This window comes from Crassostrea angulata, chromosome 5 (assembly GCF_025612915.1).
Source record: "Crassostrea angulata isolate pt1a10 chromosome 5, ASM2561291v2, whole genome shotgun sequence".
In the NCBI taxonomy this organism is placed as follows: Eukaryota; Metazoa; Mollusca; class Bivalvia; order Ostreida; family Ostreidae; genus Magallana; species Magallana angulata.
The window spans coordinates 43,744,940-43,755,864 of NC_069115.1; the positions used below are offsets into that span (position 1 = coordinate 43,744,940).

The window sequence follows — 10,925 nt, forward strand, 5'->3', positions numbered from 1 at the left end:
TGTTTACACCAATATTTGTTGTTTTTATGTCATGACGAAAAAATGTTTGTGTCTCTTCAGGGAATCACAGGTTTACGTCAAAGTAAAATTTTAAATGATGGAAATCCCAGTGTTTCAGCTAGCTGTTTTATTTAAGCATCGAATGATAATATTAACTTACGTCATAATGCTTTCCCAAACACAATAAAAATAAAATGTTGTTTGCGCAGATTTGCTACGTCATTATAATAATTAGTATATTTAGATCAAAACTAATCTAACGAATAAAACTAAAAAGCATTTATTTAAAAACATAATACAAATAATGTAATCGTCAATATGGTAAATGTTAACCTTCACCAATAACTTTAAATCAAGTCATAGTTAGAATTATGAAGTTCTACTGAGAAGGAAGTTTTCTCGTAGTAATGTTTTAAAAGAATGTGATTTCTTCATTAACATTTATATACAAAACTAAATTAAATATGTATTTAAATGAACGATGAAGGGTTTGAAATAAAAAAAAAAGTATGTAGCATACTGAATAAGGAGACGAAATGGAGGATTGGATCAGATGCCATTAACAAATAATTATACGAAAACAAAGAGCCAAAATATAAATACCAAGCACTTAGCGTCTTAGTTTGTTCCCGATCAAAGAACTTTTCTTTTAAATTCTTGATCAAATTCACAGCATTGAGATGAATGACTTCTTTTATATTTTATTTATAAAAGAACTCAACCTTGAATTTGAATATTATGACATTATCCGGAAAATTTAAAATGCATGTCATATTTGTAGTAACTGCATGGTACAAATTTGGAACCAGGAAATACAAACTCAACCTTAATGAATGCTAATTGATTAACGCTACGTTACCTGTCAGCCTGAGGGTCTAAAAATAACTTCAGAAAATAAAAATAATGAATATTTATAACTTAGCGGTTGTATTTTCATTGAAGAAACCTATCTTCTTTTTACTTGTTCGGTGAGTGACGGGTTATGATCTCCTGAGTGCAAAATAAACAGTTGTCGGCAGCGAATGTGTTAGTGTACTCGTAATCAAGTCAGCTTACCTGCATGTTTTGGGACATAAACATCTGTCTTTAATGCTCGGCTGTATACACAGTATAATATATACCTACGATGAAATATACAAATGTGCATACATACCGCCTCCCGTATAAAGACACTTCGCTGCCATTTCACTGCAGGGCTAACAGTGTCTCATCCATGAATATTAAACTCGGCTGCCGTGATTTTTGATTATAAAAGAATGTCTTAAGACACTGCATTGGAGGGGATAGAGCTAGCGCTCACCATTGCAATCTGCTTTGTTTTATTATATACATATATATTAGTACAGTCTTTAAATTTTTTTTGGAATAAATCATTTTGATTCTTTATCCATTAAAGCTTTAACATGTGTATATGCAAAACCTTTACAACTTGGCAAGGAAAACTAATATGTCAGTTTACTTTTTACTATTCCTATGGTTTTGACACCATTTACATGCACACTAAAAGCATTAAGTGTCTATATTTATCCGTTGATCGGCAGATACTATCTATTGAACACAATACAAGGTTTCATGTTGCATGTAAAATCTGTTGAGTTGCCCAAGGCAACGTATAAGCTTGTTTGTTTCAATAATGCAAAAAAAAACAGTGAAACAAGTTAGGTAAAAAACAGGCATGGTCATTTATTGAAATTGACTCAAAATATTGAAAACATTATCAACTACATTAAAAGTGGCTGAATGACCCACAGACATAAACAAGAAAAACAAGATACACACGTATTAATATACAGAGGGGTCACTCGCCCACAAAATATGCTAGAACTAGAACATATTTTATCAATTTATGCATACACAATTGAACGTTACAATATTTAAACTGTCAGTATTGGAAGGATCGTGGATTTATTAAATAGATGTACAAGACTCGTGCATTTATAATGTAAAATAATTTATATGTAAAAATAACTTCGTTTTAGACTATCCATGTGCAGTGTACTTATTTGAGAAATGGTGGAATCATAGTTTGATACGATTCAATGTAATGTATAAAATACTAATAAATTGTCCTTTTCAGAGAAATGCATACATGTAACTTGTCTAAAACTATTATAAGAATGTATTTTAAGAGAATTGGGTAAGTGCACAATTGTTTTCCAATTCCTACATTATTGCATGCTTTGTATTTGCTACATTGTACATGTGTGATATGCCTTTCTCCGTCGATGTTGAACTGCGTTTATGAAGACTTCGTGATCTAAAACTGTTCAATAATGTAAATACTTACTTAGAATATAATATCTTTTATAATTACTACAAAACAATTTATATTTCTCTGAAATATCTTTCTTATCATCTTATATCTAATCTATAATGCCTAATTAATAAACACCACCAGCAATTTGAAATTAATTTTATTTACAATAACCGCATTTAATAAGAAAATTTATTGTTTATTTAAAAAAGGATGTCCGTTTTCACCACTACTTGTTAATGGGTTTGATTCAGAGATCAAAAAGATTATTTTAACAATGGATAGCTTGTCAGTAAATCAAGTTAATCCCTCTGTCTTTAATGTCGGTTACGTAAAACTTGAACAATGTAATTTATAATAAAATATTTCAAATTACCCCCAGCACGTTGGGTCTAACATGATACATTTCACCGCATAACGATCTCTTTGAATGTAATTTAAATATCAAGTAATAATTGTTTCTATTTTTAGACCTTGGAAAACAATAAATAAAGAGAAAACCACGTTGTTTTCCTCGTGCTCGAAAAAAAATGCTTCAAATTGCAATTGTCGCTATTTCAGAAGACCGATCCTTAAATAGGGATCATTTTGTTTCTTCCATTTTTACTTAATGAGTTATAGCATTATTTTATCCATCCAGACCATGTGATGATATCGTGAACATATTTAGCACATTTAAAGTACCCTGCTAGCCGATTTTTATGAACCTTGTTGATATTTAAATAAATCTGAAAACAGAGTTCAAAAGAATAAATATTCATACGCTACTTTTTTGTCCAAAATATATTTTAGATGGTATCATCATTGGTCTGTGCACTTGCACTAAATGAAAATGACACCACTCGTATGGAGGCAATGTCCTTTAATGATTTAAGATCGGTAAATAATATATCGACTTTTTATCGTGCTAGCACATAAAGAGACACGGAATCTTGGAGGTTTTTCAAAATTGCATTTGAATGGTCAGCAATTTTTCTAATATAAGGACTTGAGCAAGGTTAAAAAAATATTGTTTCATTGTCGAAAGACGAGCTCGTTGTAAATTTATCGAAGTAAAAAAAAAAAAGAATTATTTAAGCGCTAGATAATGATTGACTTGTGCACATTGCTACAAACGTTTTTTTGAACTTTTGTAGATTCAACTTTTTTCCTATTCAAACGTTTTTGTACAAACCAATGCTGAAAGAAAATCATAAGCTTTTACCAAATTATCCTAATAGATGCTCTAATATCAAACACAAAGTAATTTTTATTGCGCTGTATTTAATTCATAAAGCACAATCGCCAGGAAAATGTAAAGAAAAAGGATAATTTTAGTTTTGAATTTTAGATTGCATGTCCTGATCACTCGTAATGTACATGTATATGCATTTTTTACAAATTTCAGAAGAAATGTTTATTAAAATTTTTTAGAAACATTTTAATTTTTTTTTATTAAATAATAAATCATTGATATTTTTTCCTCGTTTCTATTTTCTATGATTATTCAAACACTTTTTGCCTCCCACAATACGTCACAGGCGTCGTTAATGAATTAATTATAATTATTAGGACTATATGTTATATGTTTGATTCATAGTGCTATCACATACAAATACACTGTAGGTATACATGCATATTATTTCTTTCTCACCAACTTACGACAAGTGTCTTTATTTCCAAGTGGTATCTAACTCTGACTTATATTTTATTAATAATTAAATATAATCTCTATTATTCCGAAGGGATGGGGGGGGGGGGTGTCATACATGTACACCAATTGTCGTATAAATCCACGAATACTGTTAGTAAATCTCATATATTATCTATTTATTATATTATAACATTATATATTATCTATCGTTTGTGTGATATATGATACTTATGATGAGAATAGATTGAACGTTTGAGTAAACAAAAAAATAGACCCCCCGTAACGAAATTAATTAAGGGCTATTTCCTTTATAATGACATTAACGAATCGATAAAACGCATGTACATGTACCTACATATGCTTTAATGTCAAGTAAAAGCCAATACCCTCCAAGAGCAATGTATAATAGATCACTAACCTTTTATTATTACACAATCTTTGAACACTATTCATGGAGAATATCTTTAGAAATTATATGAATGTACAGTCTTTGCTTTTTCTTAGCGTTGCCTTAGTAGTATATTGTTTGTGCTGATTGAAAATACATGTCTTGGGGGACATTTTGTTCATTTCCAACGGATGTTGTGAATATTTCAAAAAATGTTAATAGGATTAGCTGATAGTTTAATCAGAAAGCATTAAACTGTTTGTTGTCAATGATTTATGCAATGAAGAAAAACAAGACCCTTTAAGAACGGAAGGCGGGGATGCGGGATTAACCGAAAGATTGTCTGCGTCCAGAAATTACAAATTTCCCTTGAGATCATATCGGAGTCATACATTTTGTCATCATGAGTCAATATATAGTGCCTGTCAATGTTCCTTGCATGCTGTACGCCTGTACGTATAATCTCGTATTCCATCGCCCAGCGAACTACAAGCCGGTGTAAATATTGAATGCGACTATTACGAATAGAGAGTCATACGTGTGGGCATGTTAATCCTAATGATAAGAATGCGGAATGTCGGCATACTATTCTAAATCAAATCGTATTTTTCCGTTTTTCCGTCTTAAAAGAATAAGCATGAATATTGAAAAATAATGTGCAATATTTTCCTGTACTTTGATTCAAAAGGCGTGCGATATACAATAAACTGAATATATAAGCAGCTTTTTTTTTTAGTAATTTGATATAGTATTTTTTGGTTGCTGAAAATTGTCATAATCTGTAATAATAGGAATATTTCCATTAAATCTTTAGCTACATAAACAAATTATATTTCTCCGCCTTGGGAAACAATCTATCGACAATATACGGACTTATTATCCTCCAAAATACAGAGAGAGAGAGAGAGAGAGAGAGAGAGAGAGAGATATTTTAATATATGAAAACAGTAATCATCGATGGTATAAGTCAAAATGCAAAATAGAAAAGAAAATGCACTTCATAATTATCGATTCTACGGAGTATCTACATGTAATAGCACTTTCGGAATTGAAATCTTACGCGTGATCAGAAACATGTTTGATATTCGTGTACATGTATAGAGACAGGTGATTGAAACTAAGGAGCCGTAGTGATTATATTCTCAAACCTGTTCTCCTTCTTTTCTTAAAACGGTCATTTTTTATTTATTTCTTTTTTTTTGGGGGGGGGGGCTATTAAATTAAGGAGATGAAGAAATAAGAAATTACCATTTGACAAATGAAGTATTCTGTTCTTCTCTATTTTTCTCTGATATCTCAATATCCTTAGATTGAAAGTTACCGATGAAACTGATTTATACATACATTTATTATAAAAGAAACATATTGTAAGCTCTCTCTCTCTCTCTCTCTCTCTCTCTCTCTCTCTCTCTCTCTCTCTCTCTCTCTCTCGTCGCATGAAGTACAGTGTATTAATTGAACAACTTTAATTTTGCGTTCTCAGTTCGTAAAACACATTAAACACGTTTAACGTTCACGGGTAATAATGAGGACATCTGAACATGACCCGGGTATGTTAACAGCGCCATTATCTTGGAAAGTACAAAGATAAGCCAGTGTTTTACACATCCGTAACGGCGCGGCAGACAGGTGTGAATGCGAAGATAACTGGAAGAGTCCAGCCCTTAACTACTCAGAAAAAAATCAATTACCCGTCTCTCATCATAATTATCAAACAAATTCCTTACAATTAATCGCTTATCATGTTAGGAACATTTCGTGCCCTCTAGTTCACACAAAATGACCCACATATTCATTAACATGAGACCCCAGTAAATGCCTATGTATATATAGTTATATATACTAGCGTGGAAGATGTTACGACTTATGCGACACTGTCAGTTGGGAACGCGGGAAGCGGTATATATATTTCTTACTCTTGACAAGCGCTCAGTGAGAACTCGTGGCTTATAAGTAGATGCAGTGCGAGCGCTGCATAGTGCTTAGGCTTATACAGTAAAATTGTCTCTCATATTTGCGTACTATTTTCTTTCATAGTGTGAAATATATGATAGTGATTTTATTTCCAGTTGACGTGACTTTTCATTTGAACTGATTTTAAATGTGATTTAGGAATATTTTAATTCCTATTTAAAATTGTTGTTTTTGAGTTTTTTTCATTAGAACTCTAAAATGTTGGATTGCGTACTTTTTTGTGTATTTTGTACATGGATTTAACAGAATGCTTCATTCAAACTCTTCCTATTATTTAATGGTAAGTGTAATTTTTCTTATGTAAAATAATTGAATTTATTATTAAGATTTCTAACATTAATGATTTACTTGACATTATCTTATTAATTTCATTTATTTTGAATGGAATATTAATTTTTTAATTTGAAAATATTTTTTATGAAAAATTCCTTTGATATTTTTAGACATGGTTTACGACCATGGTGGTATTTTTGGTATTGCTGTTCCTCGATTCCGTCGAATCTTTGTCAGTGAAAGATGCTGGAATTGAAACGAACACTATAGTTTTGAAAAAGATAAATGAACCTTTAGACTGGGAACATCGAGAAGAGGACGATGCCTATTTTCCTGTTGTAGATAACGGACTTTTTGAAATACAGTCCCGTGTTGCATTCTCTACGGAAGCACCAGTTTTACCGCCTTCCGAGGGATCGAAAACGAGGTCAAAGAGGGATTCTTCGGCTGAAAAAAAGATTCGAAGAACGAAAAAATTTAAAAAATCTAGAAAGAACAAAGGAAAGAAAAACAAAGGAAAGAAAAACAAGAGGAAAAACAGGAAGCAAAACAAGAAACATCGGCATAACCATGGGATTAGTAAAAGCAGGAGAAGACGTTCTAATAGAATGGGGTCATTGGGATCAAGTGATAACTATGATCCACACCCGTTGAGTGTTTGTGATAGTGTTAGTGACTGGGTCCAACTTAATGAATCCACAACTCAATTCGGGCTCCAGGTCCAAGTTCTGTCTCATCGATGGTCTAATCGCCAAAGATTAAAACAATTCATATATGAAACCAAGTGTGCGAATGAAGGTGAGGCTTGTCGTGGGATTGACACGGACAACTACAGGTCTGAATGTGTGACCAAAAAAATCTATATTGACGCTTTTGTACGCGATGAACATGGCGAAGAAATGTGGACCAAAATTGAAGTGAATGGGTCATGCAATTGTAAACTGTATAGAAAACAACAAGTTGGTGGACGAACGTCGATTTTCGATATTCTGAGAGGAAATTGAAGTGATTGTCTAGTCTATATTTTATATAATTCACAATGATTGGAATTGACAATACTAGTATTTGTCATTTCGGGGTTTTTTTGGTGTCAATTTTTTTTCTTTATGATTATCACGTGCACTATTCCAGTTGAAATTTTATGAACGTGTTCAACAATTTGTTGTATTTGCGGGTGATGTTAGTTTCCACTTTTTATCCTTTGATTGGTAAAGTTTTTTGGAACAAAGGAGAAACTAACATGTTAACCCCGGACAATCCATTTCCTTGCCAAAATATTTATTGTTGACACTTTGTTGTTTAACTTAACATCAGCTGCTTTTTTGTCCCGTAACCTGAAAGTAAAATCATAGTTTGTTTCTCATATAAAGTCACCCATATCATTAATATGCATCCAGAAGTTTTGCTGTTGTTTTTTTTTTTTTTGGTTTTATTTGATTGTTGTAATTAGATAGTGTATTTTGTATAGTTGTTATCAATATTTTTGTTTTAATTTTCTGTGAGAAAATACATGTATTTTACGTATTTGAAAATTATTTGCCAAAACAGGATGTTTGTCTGCCTGTGCTTTTTCCTTTTTAATTTGTTTGGTTTATTTTGCTATTGTGAAGAACGGCTATAGGTCTTGTAGGTTTTGTATCGTTTTGTTTTGAAGTCTTTTGCTTCCTTTTTTGTCACCAAAGATGACTTATTGTGATACTTGTACATTGTGTATATATGTTCCACTTTTTGATGGAATGTTTTGTAGCCTCTTTGAATTTGTATGTTGTTGCTCTATTGGTATTGTTTGCCGAATTAAGAGAACCACTACTGCAAACTAGTTAGCAGTAATTGATTGTATCTTAATTTCATTTCGATTTAATTTTCGTTGACTTAACCAATAGTGTAAAGAATACATGCTTTTACCAAAGATATTTTTATGATACATTGGCTTTTTTTTTTTGAAAGACTGTATTTTGTGCAAGTAATAACTTGAAATGATTTAGCTTTGGATGTTTTGTGTGACGTAGATTTGGACACAAAACGTAACTACGTGATCTCATATAGGTTTTTATCATGTTTGAATCTACAAACAACCCATCATTATGCCGTTTTTTTTTATTTGTAGCATCCATGTTCATATTTTTTTTCAAAACGATTTTTATTGACCGATTGCATTATATTGTAAAGAAAACTGATTGGAACATTAATGTATGGAGTTTGGAGCTCAATTTTTCGTTTAAAATAACCAAGTGGTTAAAAAGTTTTTATCCTTCACTTGGAAATACAATTAAAATTCATAAATTCAAATGGTATATTATGATAATAACAACACAAAAAGAATTATTGTTCAGATTTACCACGAGCAAATTGTATTAATTCTTAAATACAACTTTTTATTATCAAAATCTGCATCAGGTGACATTTTCAAGAAATTTTTCTTACAATAATTTCAGTATGTTAACCAAAGCTTCTTGACAACTTTGTCATTCTGATGATCTGAATTAAAAAAAAAAATTTCTACGAGGCGAAAATAGATTATAGTAATAAAGGTGTCTTTGTGGCACATATATATTATATGGCAAATATTCATTAGTCCAGAACGTGGAATGACCTTTTTCAACTACTTTTTAAGCAATTGTCAGTACGATTTATAAGTTTTGGAAGATTGTAAAACGAGCATTAACTCTTCTCAGAACCCTAGCCTTTTTTTCAACAAATCTCAAGAAACGTGCCTTAATGTATCTATGAGAATTGAGGTTTTATTTGTTTTGTTCAAATCGCCTTTGTTCATCCAAGTGCTACAATTATTGAAATACTAAGAGACTTACAAAGGCTTTTTATGTAAACGAGGTGCTAAAATAGTTAGCTGCTAGTCTCTTTACATGTGGGACCATGCCGTTTTACTAGTTTGTGATTGTCACTTGTTATTTGTAAGTATTTGTTAATTTATTTGAGAAGCCATCCACTATATTTTGTGATTTTATAAATGATAATAAAATAATTTATTTATTATGTAAAACTACAACGTGTCAGTGTTGTTCTTCTATAAAGCACTCTAATGATATTATTCATGTATTAGAAGCCAAGGGGGATAATGACTCCATCGCTATCTAATGATTACTTTCAAACATTGGGCGGTATTTCATCAAAGGAAAAGACTGAGATTATTGTTCTTGTTATATATCGCCAATTAACTCAAGCGAGCTAGCTGGTTTTATTCTCAGCATTATTGTGTATAACGTATTCATCACCATCCCACTTTAATTTTAGAATGCCCACAAGAGTCACCGAGTCAATTAATACGATGTCAATTAAAACCTACACAGCGTTAAACTAATTGTGAGCGTTAAAAAAAAGCGAACCGGAGAAAACCTACACATATAGCATCAATTCAAATTCGTTGTTGGGTGTAAGGTCATGGTAACAGCCTTGATCACTTTTTTAATGTAATTATGACGGGGGTGTCTCAAGAACACATTCATTCAATTTCATTCAATTACACGTGAAAGGTTCAATGTACAGAACATACATGTATGTTATATACACAGAATCTTTTAGGTTTGAAGATTCTTATTACATGTGTACATTGCCTAGAGCAAATAAAATCAACTTAAAATTTCTGTAGAGATTTAAGGCAAAGTGTTAAAAACATCCATTAAATGATCAGATAAAAAATCCATATTTTCAACCATTTATGAAAAAAACCTAACACTTTATCAAGTAACTAAAGTAAGTTATCGTTTATTTATTGCCATTGTGCATTATAAGCATTGAAACTAATACTGTACACAAAATGAACATAGAACTAAAGAGCACTCGGCCCATTGGACCTATTAGTCATTTTTGTTCATTATATTATATAAATAAATGAATTCTGAATATTTTCTCCACGGTTAAAGGCTGTGTGTACAAATTTGACTAGGTTTATCTGGTACATGTAATCTTGATTTAACACTTTGAACAAAAAACCCGTATAATTATAATTTGGATCATTATAATAAAATGATAGATCAACAGAACAACCCAAATAAATCTATTATAAAATTAAAAAGGTATTGTTAGTTTTTGACGAGTTCTAAATAAACGGAGTAATACTTACTTAATTTGATCGTAAAGATTATTGTAGTCCCCTGCAATGACTGACCAAACAAATCACTTTTCTCTAACATTAACAACAGCCTTAAAGCACTAAAATAGCAACGGGTGTTTTTTTTATTCTAATGTTAATCTTTTTACAAACTGAAGATTGTGAAAATATTATGTAAGATGATAACCAAAGTATCATGTTACATGTAATAAGATTATTAAAAGCTTGCGACAGACTAATCAAATTGATTTCTTTTCCGTGCACATTCAATTTTGAAAATGTCATACTTTCAATTTGGCATTTTCCAATCTAGTTTGTGAGAAAATATCTACTT

General features: G+C 31.2%; 1 protein-coding gene across 1 annotated transcript; it reads left to right on the forward strand.

Moving 5' to 3' along the window:
• Nucleotides 1-6,195: 6,195 nt before the first annotated feature.
• Nucleotides 6,196-9,523, forward strand: LOC128184345 (venom nerve growth factor 4-like). Its single transcript, XM_052853786.1, has 2 exons — nt 6,196-6,529; nt 6,693-9,523. The coding sequence occupies exons 1-2, from the start codon at nt 6,497-6,499 to the stop codon at nt 7,524-7,526; spliced, it is 867 nt and encodes a 288-aa protein (XP_052709746.1). The 5' UTR covers nt 6,196-6,496; the 3' UTR covers nt 7,527-9,523.
• Nucleotides 9,524-10,925: the final 1,402 nt, after the last annotated feature.